Raw genomic sequence first — 14,511 nt, forward strand, 5'->3', positions numbered from 1 at the left:
ACCATGGTGTTCTCTAGTTCTTTGTAGCTTGCCAGTTTCGGATACTTATAGCAATGCCTCTGTTATACTAGGAAGCAAGGTAGATCTCTGGGGATATATATACCTCCTGTATAATCAACTCCTGAAAATGATATCCGTGAAGTTACTGTTTTGGTCTCAAATGAAAGTGTCAAGTAGTATAAGTTTTAATTATGAAACAGAAAGTTTAGTAGTAGAATTACAAATCTGTAGCCTTCCACTCTGAACTTGCAATATTTTACCGGAAATAACTTGGCTGTAGACTAGGCACTTCAAGGAATATAGCTGCTATCTCTTTGTTTCTACGGCCATTAGCAAGATCTTCAGGAAGAGCATAGCCTCTGATGTTTCTGGGGTAGGAGTGCAAAACTTAGCTCAAATATCTCTTAACAAAGGACAAGGCAGGGTAGCCAACCTTTGCATTGCTATTCTGAAGGGTCTGAATGCTGGTTACAGCAGGTTCAAGCCCTGGAACAGTTAGTATACTGACAAGTTTAGCTGTATAAATCTGTGCAAGGATTAATGCCATAAACAGCCACATTGCCATAGTCATTCACGACAAATTGCTATGAAGCCTTTCCCCTCTGGTTCAATGAAAAAAAAAAGAAAAACATAGTGATGGTAGCCACAAAATCAATTTTCTTTTTCCTATTGAAAAACTTGACAGCCTGATACCAATCAATTTTCTTTAAAGGTATTTCATGCCCGCCATGCACAAGCATAGCAGGCTACAAAAGGATATTGGCCTGCTACGTCCAGAAGTAAAAGTGCAGAAAAACAGAGCATGACAGCATTCTTAATTATTAATCAGTGATACAATGAAACGTACAGAGAAAACAAACACCAGAATTAACCCACTGACTATAACCCATGCATAAACCTGAGACGTTTATGCACTCTCCCTCTGTTGCTTCTGAAAGTAAGCTCTGAAGTTTGAAACTTTTATCACCCCTGCCTTAGGCCATTCCATCTGCTACAACTCAAGAAATTTCCTGGCCTGCTGGCAGTAGCATATAATGGTCTTATTAGCATTATCTCCATGTTCCTGTCAGGAAGTCACTTGAAAATTCATCCTTTCTGAACTTCAATTGAATAGCATTTCTTTCTCCCTCGATACTAAGAATTCCATCTTAATTTCATTCAAGTAGATTGAATATTGCTTTGATCAAATTAAGTTTCCCTTGTTTTTTCTTTACTGTATTAAATGCTTGCTAAGATACTAGTAATTAGTAGAAACAATATTTAAGTTCATGGAAAATGATGGCCTTCAATGGTCTATATGTTCTGCTCTGCTTAGACAGTAGAGCAGTCCAAGTCAGTTTTTGCAAAAAGGAGAATGTTGATATTACAATCTTGACTAATAGGTGGCTTTTTCATTACTCACCACTTAAATTTGTTCAATAAATCGTGGGGGTTAGAGGGCAAAAGCAGAACATTATATTCTAAGAACAAACTTAACTATTTTTTCTATAGTCTGTAAGTAATAGGTTTTATCTTCCATGCAATGACTCCAATGTTCAAACATGAGTCCATAATTGCAATGTGTTTGCAGATGTTTCTGGGACCTTTCTAACATTCTTTGAGAACAGCTTATTAGTCTGGGTGTTGGCCCAGCTTCTAATTACAGATAACATTAGGATCCAGTTTGCAAAAATAGAATGATTGCTTTCCCATTTGCAATGACTAACATAAACTACGAGTGCCAACGTCGAAATGCATCCTGTCAGTGAGAAAAGTGCCCAAAAACTATCGAGGCTAAGACTGTTAATATCCTCACTGATACCCACTTCTGTGCAGTTTTGAGCTGCAATCATGCTGTTCTCTAGTTCTCGTAGCTTACCAGTTTCGGATAAATTTAGTAGCGCTTCGGTTACACTGTGAAGCAGTGGAGATCCCTTCGGAAACGCCTGTCGAACAAACAGTTGAAAACACTGTCAATACTCTGTTTTCATCCTAAAGTAAAGGAAGCAACTTGTTAGAGGTTGGATCATGTTGGTGTTACATTGCCTACTTAGGCCTAACTCTCTTTTGAACCATGAAAAGAAGTTCATTAATTACTTGAACTAGTCAGGTAATGACCATGGAACTTGCAAGTAATTTTAAGCCTTTCACTCCAAGGATTAAAAGAATAATAAAAGAAGCCCTGAATTGGTCTAAGTTGGACGACAACAGAGCGGAAAAAGAAAACTCTAGCTGGTCAAGTTTTCTGTCAAGTCTCCCATTCTAACCTTCTACGTTGTCCTCCTCAGACCAACCATTGGAAAACAAATAAATTAAAAGGCAACAATCCAATGATAAGGATGTTTAGTTCTGCAGCTTGTTTAATTTTTTTTTTTTAAAGCTCTTACTTATTTTTTTTTTTTTATAATTAAGGGAAGGAGATTTCAACCCTGTTCTTTAAGCAAGGGGATAATACACCAACTAATGAGCCAAATGCTCGGGTGCTGCAGCTTGTTTAATTTGGGCTGGGAAAACATAACAACATAATGCTACCAGACACTGTTGAATTACCAAATATAAGAGAATCAGATAGATTGTGAGATTGTAGGTTGATTTGTTTGAGAGTTTCAATTTGCCAAATACTGAAAAGGAGATTGAAATGCAAAAGAAAGTTAGTAGAAGAATTACAAATCCATATCCTCCCACTTTGTATGTTGGGCCAGCCATGGTAAAGCTCTTGCAGTATCTTGCTAGAAATAACTTGGCCACAGCAGATTCAAGAAATATAGCTGCTACAGCTCCATTTCTAAGGTCATCGGCAAGAGCTTCAGGGGATGTATAATGCTTCATGTTTCGGGGGTTGAAGTGCAAGACATCCACCAAATATCTCTTGACAAATGATGCCTGGGTGTGACCAACCACTGCATTGCTTTTTTGCAGGGACTCAATGCCACTCACAGTGGGTTCAAGTGCATGAGTAGTGAGTATACTGGCAAGGTTAGCTGTATAAATCTGAGTAAGGACTAGTGCCACAAATAGCCACACCGCCATAGTCATGCGTGACAAATTGCTGTGAAGCCTTTCCCCTTTGTTAAGTGCAAAAGAAAAACAAACAAACTGATGTTAGCCTGTCTGCATTTTTAATGAAATCTTAATTAACATCCTGGTTGAGAATAGATCAGAGTACCATTATAGGAGAAGAGTGTGCTGATGGACAACCACAGCAGGCTTGCCGTTTGATTTAATGCAGAGCCATTAAACTCCAAGCAGTGGTGTCGCTCTATTAGCCACACAACAAAACCATTGTAGATATTTATGATTACTATTAGAAACCACATGGCCTTTGTGAAAGGCCTCATGAATAACCAGGCTCTGTTGCTTGCTTTTAATTGAAGGGGAACAAGCATTACCAGTCCTGCTTCAGTGAAGGGCTGAGTGAATTCTGCATACTTGTATCGGCTTGATATAATTGCTACATCACCAACTACTGCATCAAAGTTCTGCTTCCAGTCATGAATGGCATTGGTCAGTGTTAGAATAGCAAAACAACATCAACCACAAACTGAGTTACAGCTTCAACAGACTCTTTTTGTTCATCTAGATATATCATTATCTATGGTTCAAAAAGGTATAATTGCATTATAAGGAATGAAAAAGTAGGAGAAGTTTTACCTTCAAATCAATTTGCATCACCAGCTCATCGTATGTGCCATTGAAAGGAATCAAATCATAAGGCAAAGGGAACAGCAACTGCTTCACGGTTTTGTTAAAGAGCTCAATAGCCAAGCCACTGATAGAAGTCTCATTTTTCACTTGGTCATATTGTATATCCACGTAAGTTTTAAAAATGGACCTAGTAGGAACACCAACTCTCAATGGTTTGGAATTTGTTGGCAAATTCCATCCTCTTGGAGTATTTGAAAACCCTCCTGGCCAAAAGACTTGCCCTAAGTCCTTCATTGAAAGACTGTGGTTTGCAATGTCATCAATTTTTTCCGAGAAACCCATACTACCTGACCAAAATCCAAGTTCTCTATAACTTCTTCCTATGATATTTATTATCTGCAATATATTTGTAGGAGCCACCTTTTGATTGATGAAATGAACCTTTCCATTTAATCCACAAAAGTGTCTATGTAAAATTTCTTCTAATAACAGTTTCCCCTCTTTCCCTTCACTCATTGCTTGAGCCAACATCCATAAGGCATCATATGCCTGCACTGCATAAACTCCGGGCTCATGGTTACTCTCTTCAGGATGTTCTAAGCTGAACCTTTTACGAAACCTGAAGTGAAAATCTTGAAAATGCCTATTATAGGAGATATAGCTTTTAACTCCTACAATTCCTTGCATGGTGGAGGCAATGGTAGAGGCTTTAACAGAATGAATAAGGTTTGTAAATTTAGATGTAGTGATCCATACAAATTCGTTTTCCATCATCTTCATCCTCTTTGCCCTTTTAAAGAGATGAACAGCCAATGACGAGGACAAATGAACTACAAAGACTCTACATTGCTCTCCTTTAAGTCTCTCAAGCTCTTTGGTGAGTGACAGGGAACTGACAGGAGGGAGACCAACATGATTGATTTCTATACCTTTTTCTCTTAATGCATCAAAGAGATGTATGACTCCACTCAATGATGAACCAATGTCTTCGTATATCACGGTAACCTGATGCCACTCATAGGACTGTACAATAGAAGCTATGGCTTGCATTTCTGCATGCTGGTTGGGTGAAGCTGCAAGTAGAAAGGGCCATTTATCTGTTGCCCATGTTGGAGTCATATCAGCAAAAGAAAGAACAGGGATGTGGTTTCGGCTACCAATCTCAGCAACTAATGACAGCTCCTCCCATGTTTGTGGTCCAAGAATGGCTTTTGCTCCTTGTGTCTTGATAAGATCTATAGCTGCAATTTATCATAATGAAACGCATTGGAACATAGAAAGTTCTTTTTTCTGTTATCATTTTTATTTTTCGATAATTAACTTTATATATATATATATGGTAATGGTATGGCAGAAATACATAGCAATAATTGAAAGAAAATTAAAGCAATTTAATGATGCTATGTTTAACTTTCTAGTCTTCATAAAATTCTTCCTACAAAAAGCAAAGATTCTTAAGAAACCTGAAGGAAGACCATACCAACAACAGCTGCCCGAAGAGGTTCCTTCCGAGAGTTTCTTACAAGCAAAACCAGGCTTTGATTATTGTTGTAGTCATTGAAAGCTTCCATCGCCATTTCCATGGCTACTCTCTCTTCCTTACCAATCCGGGAACCATCGTCCACAATAGCACCTATGATACCCTTAACCTGGTGATCTGCCCCAATGTCAACACTTCCAGCTGCTGCTGTTTCCAGCAGTAGCATCAACACCAAGGCCAATAAAGAGAATAGAGAAAATGGGGTATCCATTTTTACAACAACTACAGCTGCTAATCCTTTCCTATTGTCCTATTTATACACATAAATTTGCATGTAATATAACATTTTTCCAAGATCAGAGTCAGCAATAAGACCCAAAGACTAATATTTAAATAGAATGCCATGTTAGCAATATTCCACAGAGCGTATTAAAGCCGGCTAGAATCGTCTCTACTTGAAGGAAAACTGATGTTCAATGTGTAAATAATGTTTGCATAGATTAATTGGAAAACCAATTTAATTAGCCTTTTGCTTTCGTTAAGAATTTACAAGAAATTGTTCATAATCTGTCTGAACTTCAATTGAATATCCATTTTCTGTCTACATCTAAGACTAACCACAATTACAATTTGTGGATGGAGATTACTAAGAGAATTTCCATCTTAATTTCTTTAATTTTCTGCTTTTGAATACAACAGTTGGTCAAGTAAGTTTGCTCTAGTCAATCCTTGGGGTTGAACAGAAGGAAGGATCTCAGTCTTACCGAGTTAAATGCAGCGAAGATGATTTGATGTGCTTTTTTGGTTATGGCGTCATAAGCTGGCCTTTACTTCGGACCGGTCTATAAGTTTGGCCTTTTCGAGAAGAGAAGTTTGATGAAGATATTCTTGACTTTCGAGCTCACGGAGCACGTTGAAAGGCTCCGTACATATTGGATATCACTTGAGTTTAAAAATGTTTAAATTAAAAGTAAAATATTTATTTGTCCAAAAAAAAAAGTAAAATACTTAAATTTTTAAATTTTCATCGAAATTTTATACGAATTTATTATTTTTAAAATAATCAATGAAACCCAAAAATACAAACACAATTTACAAAAATGAAAATATTAAAATATTTTTTTTTCTTCAAACAATATGATCAACCAATGCGTTCCCATTCGCAGACCAACCATCCCATAATATGTGCTTGCTTGCCACCCCTTTTCTTGGAAAGCACCAAATTTGATTCTTCTTCCCTTGAGGAACGACCTGAAATATTTTTCACAAAAAAAAAATTGTATAATAGTCATTTTTAAAATTAATAAAAGGTAAAATTGTCTTTTCAATATTACTGCATCATCAAACTAACGGTTGACTAATGACTAGATTTATGTATTCACCGAAAGATTTTTTTTAAGACAGAGTATCCATTTCAAAAATTACGTGAAATTTTGATTAAAACTTAAGGGATCTAGGCATTTTATCCTTAAATTAATAAGTTCTTAGTGATATATAATATAAAGAAAGTAATTGAGAGAAGAATTGAGAAAAAAATTTTGGTTCATATCTCATTATTTTTTATTATTATTGATTGTAATTTTTCATCAAGTACAAAGCCCTATTTATAGGGTTATATAGATGTGGAGTTCCATAGTATTAATGAAGATATTGATGAACCATCATAAATATATACATTGATTATGAATGGAACTTGAAGGGTTGGGAGATTCAATGGACACATTCATTTATTTATAACACTCCCTTTTGAATGTCCATTATATCATGAAAACAGTGTTTTAAAATTCTGTCTTTTGCTTTCGTTAAGAAGTTACTAGAAATTGTTCATAATCTGTCTGAACTTCAATTGATATCCATTTTCTGTCTATATCTAAGACTAACCGCAATTACAATTTGTGGATGGAGATTACTATGAGAATTCCCATCTTAATTCCTTTCATTTTCTGCTTTTGAATGCAACAATTAGTCAAGTTTCCTCTAGTCAATCCTCGTGGTTGACCAGAAGGAAGGATCTCAGTCTTACCGAGTTAAATGCAGCGAAGATGATTTGATGTGCTCTTTTGGTCATGGCGTCATAAGCTGGCCTTAGACTTCGGACCGGCCCATAAGTTTGGCCTTTTCGAGGAGAGAGGTTTGATGATGATATTCTTGACTTTCGAGCTCATGGAGCAGGTGAAAAGGCTCGGTACATATTGGATATCACTTGAGTTTAAAAATGTTTAAATTAAAAGTAAAATATTTAAATTTTTAAATTTTAATTAAAATTTTATATAAATTTATTAATTTTTGAAATAATCAATGAAACCCAAAAATACAAAATAATTAATAAAAAATATTAAAATATTAAAATATTTTTTTCTTTTCTTTTTTTTTCTTTCAAACAATATGATCTATTAGTGCGCTCTCATTCGCAGGCCGACCACCCCATAACATGTGCTCCCTTGCCACCCCTTTTCTTGGAAAGCACCAAATTTGATGCTCCCTCCCTTGAGGAACATAGGCCTAAAACTTTTTTACAAAAAAAATTATATAATAGTAATTTTTAAAATTAATAAAAAATAAAATTATCTTTTCAACATTATCACATCATCAAACTAACGGTTGACTAATGACTAGACCTATATGTTCATCGAAAGATATTTTTTTTAGGATGGAGTATCCATTTCAAAAATTATGTAGAATTTCGATTAAAATTTAGGGGATTTAGGTATTTTATCCTTTAATTAATAAGTTCTTAGTGATATAAAATATAAAGAAAGATATACTAAGAAATAATTCAGAGAAGAATTAAGAAAAAAACTTCTGGTTCATATCTCATTATTTCTAATTATTATTGATTGTAACTTTTCATCAAGTGCAAAGCCCTATTTATAGGGTTATATAGATGGGGGGTTACATAATATTAATGAAAATATTGATGAACCATCATAAATATATACATTGATTATGAATGGAACTTGAAGGGTTGGGAGATTCAATGGACACATTCATTTATTTATAACACTCCCTTTTGAATGTCCATTATATCATGAAAACAGTGTTTTAAAATTCTACCTCATTGAAAACCTTACGTCGAAAAAACTCAATGGGACAAAAACCAGACAGAAAGAAAAAAAAAGTATAGAACTCTTAATAATTTCTCCCCCTTAGATGAAGCACCATTTCCAAGGCTTCACAAGACACGCTTCAAACTACCTCGTTAAAAACCTTAAGCCGGAAAAACCTAGTGGGACAAAAATTGGACATAAAGGAAAAGAGTACAGTGCATAGTCCATAATTTGCTCCCTCTCAATAGAGCCATATTGCCATTTTCTGGGGCATTTGATACTTTGCCACTTCAATGGCAAATTAATCTTGCATCCTATTAACTCGCCTCATTCCAATGTCATATACTAATTTCTCAAATGTTGACGTTAGCAATGATTTGGTAAAAAGATCTGCAAGATTATTAGAGGAGCAAATATGTTTGACGTCAACTTGTCAACTTTCTTGAAGTTCGTGAGTATAGAAAAATTTCAGAGAGATATACTTAATCTTGTCTCTTGTAATATATCCTCCTCTAACTTGTGCAACATAAGCAGCATTATCTTCATAAATTATAGTGGGAGAATTTATAACTGATGTTAAACAATAAGAATCATGAATATGTGCTATAACGGATCTCAACCAAACACTCACTCTTCTTACTTCATATAAAGTGATAATCTCAGAGTGGTTGGAGGATGTAGCTACTAGTGATTGCTTAACAAAGCACCAAGAAATGGCAGTGCCATTATAGCAAAATAAATAACCAGTTTGAGAGTGAGCCTTATGCAAATTAGATTTATATCCTGTATCAGCATATCCAACTAAACCAAAGTTAGTGGAATCCTTGGAATAATATAATCCCAAATATATGGTTCCTTGAAGATAATGGAAGATATGCTTTATCTTATTCCAATGTTTCTGGGTTGGCTCAAAACTAAAGTGGGCCAACAGATTTACTGCAAAAGTAATATCCAGTCTTGTACATTGTGCCAAAGTACATCAAAGCCTCAATAGCATTGAGATATGGTACTTCATGACCAAGTATCTCCTCATCAAATTCTCTAAGAAGAAACAGGTCCTTTTCGAGATCAGGAAACCATACAACCATAGAGGTGCTCAATAGGTGAGCCTTGTCCATGTTAAAATGTCTAAGCAATCTCTCAATATATGTTAACTGATGGACAAGTATTCCATTTGCTTTGTGCACAAGCTCTAAACCAAAATAAAGTTTGGTTTTACGCAAATCTTAAACTTCAAATTCACATTTCAAGTATTCAGTAGTTTTAGATAACTCTTATGGAGTTCCAATCAAATTCATATCGTCGACATAAACTACTATTATAACAAATCCGATTTCTTATTTCTTAATAAACACGCATAGGCGAATAGGATCATTCTTGTACCTTTCCTTAATTAGGTGCTTGCTTAAGCATTGATACCACATGTGACCGGATTGCTTTAACTCGTACAAAGATCTTTGCAACTTTGTTGAGAATAAGTTGTAGGGAGTGTATGCTTCAGGCATTTTTAATCCCTCAAAAATTTACATATAAATATCAGAGTCTAATGAACCATATAAATATGTCGTCATAATGTCCATAAGACACATTTTTAGATTCCAGAAACTGCTAGGCTAATAAGGAAATGAAAAGTAATCACATCCATCACAGGTGAATATGTCTCATCATAATCAATCCAATGTTTTTGAGAGAAGCCTTGGGCAATGAGTCGGGCTTCATACCTCATGACCTCGTTTTTCTCATTTCGTTTCCGAACAAAGACCCACTTACATCCAACGGGCTTTACATGGTCGGAGGTTTGAGCTACAGGACCAAAAACCTCTCATTTAGCTAAGAAAGCCAATTCAATCCAAATTGCTTTCTCCCACTTATGCCAATCTTGCCTTTGATGACATTCGATAATAGATCGTGGTTCATAGTCATCGTTCATAATCTAATGAGCAACTGAGAATGCAAAAGCATCATTGATGATTATCTCATTTCGATCCCAAATCTCATTACAATATGTATTGAAAATCTCAATATTCTCGGGGTCAATATTTTTTCATGGGTTTGTGCCTCTTTAGGGGCAATAGGCTCTTCTGGAGCAATTCGTGCCTCTTTAGGGGCAATGGGCTATTCTAGAGTGGATTCGTTATTCTTCCCCTTTTGTTTTCGAGGAATAGTGTCTTTAAATCTTATCGGTCTTCCACACTTCAAGCTTGGACCATTTTGATCCATTTCTACTTGTTTTTCAGGAGCAACAATCCTAACTAGAGCATTCACAGTGGATTATGAGACTTCGTGACCTTAACAGCATCATTAAATGCATCAGAAAGTCTATTAGCAATATCCTGTAATGGATTATACGCTACACCTCATTTTCACATTCAGGAGTTCTTGGGTCCAATTGGGACAAATTTTTCTCATTTCAGGAGAAAATCTCAATTGGATTCTACTTATCAGCCATGGAAGCCTTAATTATCCTAATCGATGGAAACATTGTCTCGTCGAAATAACAATCCATGAACCTGGCAGTAAAAAAATCACCCGTCATTGGTTTCATGAACCCAATAATGGACGGTGAATCAAACCCAACATAAATGCCCAAATGGCATTAGGGATCCATTTTAGTCTTTTTTTACGGTGTTACAGGCACTTGCACAGCGCAACCAAAGGTGCATAAATGTGAAAGATCTAGTTCATAACCAAGAACCAACTATATGGGGGATTGCAGGAAACTAGCAGTGGGGCGCAATCTAATTAATGCCGTCGCATGTAAAACAGCATGACCTCATGTTGTATAATTAAGATTTGTTATCAATAATAGAGTACCAACGATAATTTGGATGCATTTTATCAAGGATTCTGCCAATCTATTCTAAGTATGAACATATGGAACCGGGTGCTTAACCTCGATTCCTAATGAAGTACAATACGTATTAAAGCTCTTTGATGTAAATTCACCAATAGTATCCATCCTTATGCTCTTAATTGGATAATTAGGAAAATGTGCCTAGAGCTTTATAATCTGCACAAGTAAACATGCAAAGGCAACGTTACGCATAGATAATAGACAAACATGGGACCATTTGCAGGATGCATCCACTAATACCATTAAATATCGAAATGAACCACTTACAGGTTGTATTGGTGTAACACCTGTCCCTTGGGATGTTAATTAAATTAAGATAATAAGTGCCAATAAAGATGACTTGTGGTTATTATTGATGAGAAAAGTTTTGTGGAAGTGGAGAAGTCGATGTATAATTAAAATAATATTTTTTTTATAAAATAATATTAGTTCATTGATGATAGGTGAATAAGACAGTGTAATATTGAAAGTCGATTTCAATGAATTGGATATGGCCAAAGTGGGGGAGAGTAAGAAAAAAATTAAAATAAATAAATTAAAATTAAACTAAATTAATGTTTGGCCAATAAAGTGATGAGCAATTTGTCATGTGTTAAATAAGTGAATTATAAGCTTCAAAAATAATGAAAAGTATGTATATTATATCAAAAGGGCCGACCATCTCATGGGATTATTGGAAATGCAAAGTCAATTTATAAACAAAAAAAAGAAGAAAAAGAAAAGAGAGAAGAATTGTTACCATGCCTTACTTTTGACCAAGTGAAAAGCTTTTACCTTTCTTCTTTGATTTTTCCTTTTTCATTTGGTCGGCCAACTAAAGCCAACTTTTTCTACTTTTTCTTTCTTAGCCTAATGGCTTCTAGAACCTCTACATTTCATCAAAAGTAGCTAAGTAAGGTAATATTTTCAACTTTAAAACTTTTAAATTTATTTACATTTTTAGAATTTATTTTCTAATTTTTAGATTTTCTATTTCTTGAAAATATTAGGTTTTGTTGATTTTTACACCTCCAAGCTCACCAAGGTAAGGAAACCTTAAATTTGAATAGTTAGTTTAATGGGTTTGTAAATTAGACTAGAATTCTAGGTTAAATATTAAGTTAGAATTTAGTTTATCTAGTGTATATTTATTATAATCACTAAGTTCAAATTTATGATATATTTGAGGTTATTATTGTTTATTGGTAAATATAGGTTCTAATAGTGCTTCAAAACTTAACTTGGATTGAGGTCTTATTGGTGCTAGTTTTGTAAGGTGGCATCAGAAAAGTAAGTGAACTTGCATATAAAAATATTTTGGAAAGAAATGCATATGTGTTTGAAGAAAATACTTGAAAACACTTATTTGAATCTTTTAAAATATGTATGGGAACAAGCCTTTGATGAGTGATATCCTTATGCTGTAAATGTCTAATGTGATGAACCATATATTTGGATTATTGTATTGAATTGCTAAGTGAATTGTGCCGTGTGATACATTGAGAATCTTGGGATGTTGTAACTAGTGGTATGATAGTTAATATTATTTTCCTTGGAAGTTGGATTATGTAACCATGTATATGACCAAAAATATTTGGATTATGTAACTAGTGCATATGACGATAATAGTTATATGCGGTGTAGGAGTGCTTATGACTTGTGTTGAGGTTGGCGGTTGCATGTACCGGACCATGTTGAATATTTTTGAGAATGAGATAAAATATTTGTGACACATATTTGAGAATATATATATATGCTTATACACGTGTACATACATCATAAAGTAGGGATGCGTAAGAAATGTAATGTGATTGCATTGAATGTTGAAGGTTGAAACTCCTAAATGTTTTCAAAATGGTTTAAAGGACAGCATAGCACCAGGTTTGGTTTTGAAAATAAATTGCATTGTTCCTAACATAAGTGCATAGTGTTAAATAAAATCTTATGTATCGTTTGCTTGTTCCCTTCCTATATTCACTCACTGGGTTTATACTCATTCTTTTCAACTTCATATTTTGGTTTTCAGATCTGAAGGTAATTGGATCCTAGATTGAGGTGCCTCCTCATACTCATTTTTCGATAGGTTTACCATGGCACTCAATAATAGTACCCACACCTAAAGTCACTTCGCTGGTAGTCAAAGATCTTTTGCATATGTATATGGATGTTTTAATGTAAATTGTGAGATTGAGGATAATATATGCTTGGTTGTCATGATTTATTCTTGAAGAAATTATTATTGAAAATTATGAATTATGGATCTTAAAGAATAAGGTGTGGTAGATGGACTAATGAACAGGTTTACATAGAGAGGCTTGCTTGGGCCTATTGGGCCTATGCACTGGTCATGGTCCTAGATTAGGTTGTGACAATTGGTCCATAAATATCACCCTAGATTTTTTGCAAGAATGAAGGGGATTCACGAGTCATAAAAGGTTTAGTAATGAGTTTTCTTTGTGAACATGCTTCACAAGTATAATCCTTGAATAGTAAAAACTTTTTATCCTTTAAGGGGTGTCCTCTAGTATTTTGGATTATCCTACTCATCATCGTATCTCTCGGGTGACCTAGACGATAATGCCAAAGGTCAAACTCATTGAGATTTACCAGTCTCCAAGACATGGTAGCGTAGACTTCAATAGCTCTACTAGGGACACAATACAATCCTTTAGTTAAAGCTTCCAGCTTCTCATGGATGGTCTTCTGGCCCATCTTATACGAGGTGATGCAAAGAAATTCTTTATTTTGCTCACCAAATTTCTCAAGATGGTACCCATTATGGTGTACATCTTTGTAACTAAGTAAATTCTTCTCCAATCTACTGCTCAACAATGCATCCTCAATATGCAAAGTGATGCCATTTGGTAGAACAATTATGGCATTCCTTGAGCCATTGATAATCCCAACGGGACCTGATATTGTATGGACATTTGCCTTACATAATGTCATAGTCGAGAAAAATTACTTAACGCGAAGAATGGTATGTGTCGTTGCACTATCAATCAAACAGACATATTTCTTCTTCTTGATGGTTGCTATTTGTACTTATATTGACAACTTCAGTTGTCACTTGTATTAACAACTTTAGAGACTCATGCTGATAACGTGATATAAAATATAAAAAAAGATATGCTAAGAAAATAATTTAAAGAAGAATTGGTTCATTTCTCATGAGAGAAGAATTTTTGGTTCATATCTCATTATTTCTGATTATTATTTATTGTAATTTTTCATCAAGTACAAAGCCCTATTTATAAGGTTAGATAGATGTGGGGGTTACATAGTATTAATGAAAGTAGTGATGAACCATCATAAATATATTCATTGATTATGAATGGAACTTAAAGGGTTGGGAGATTCAATGGACACATTCATTTATTCATAACACTTAGATCTTTCGTGTGAATTTTAACAATTACGGTAAAAAATTTTAGTATATGTCAAAAATATATCTGAAATTACTTGAATTTGAAAATCCAAACTAAAAAGTTCTTAGATCTTTCATGTAAATTTCGATAATTACTAAG

The 14,511-nt window shown here is 34.6% G+C and overlaps 1 protein-coding gene across 1 annotated transcript; it reads right to left on the reverse strand.

Annotated features, from left to right (window-relative positions):
- LOC18594117 (glutamate receptor 2.8) lies at positions 1,501–13,933 on the reverse strand. The gene is made up of 6 exons (XM_018124258.1): positions 13,592–13,933; positions 5,105–5,414; positions 3,631–4,865; positions 3,146–3,458; positions 2,647–3,044; positions 1,501–1,925 (listed from the first exon to the last, which is right to left on the reverse strand). The coding sequence occupies exons 1-6, from the start codon at positions 13,931–13,933 to the stop codon at positions 1,536–1,538; spliced, it is 2,988 nt and encodes a 995-aa protein (XP_017979747.1). The 3' UTR covers positions 1,501–1,535.

The sequence above is a fragment of the Theobroma cacao genome, chromosome 7 (assembly GCF_000208745.1).
Source record: "Theobroma cacao cultivar B97-61/B2 chromosome 7, Criollo_cocoa_genome_V2, whole genome shotgun sequence".
Taxonomy (NCBI): Eukaryota; Viridiplantae; Streptophyta; class Magnoliopsida; order Malvales; family Malvaceae; genus Theobroma; species Theobroma cacao.

Excerpts from the sequence above, each read along its gene's own strand:
- LOC18594117 (XM_018124258.1), bottom strand. The coding sequence starts at position 13,933 with ATGACATTATGTAAGGCAAATGTCCATACAATATCAGGTCCCGTTGGG. Across the intron at positions 4,866-5,104 it reads TCTTCGGGCAGCTGTTGTTG|CTATAGATCTTATCAAGACA; the intron begins GTATGGTCTTCC and ends GATAAATTGCAG. Across the intron at positions 3,459-3,630 it reads TGATGCAAATTGATTTGAAG|AACTTTGATGCAGTAGTTGG; the intron begins GTAAAACTTCTC and ends GACTGGAAGCAG.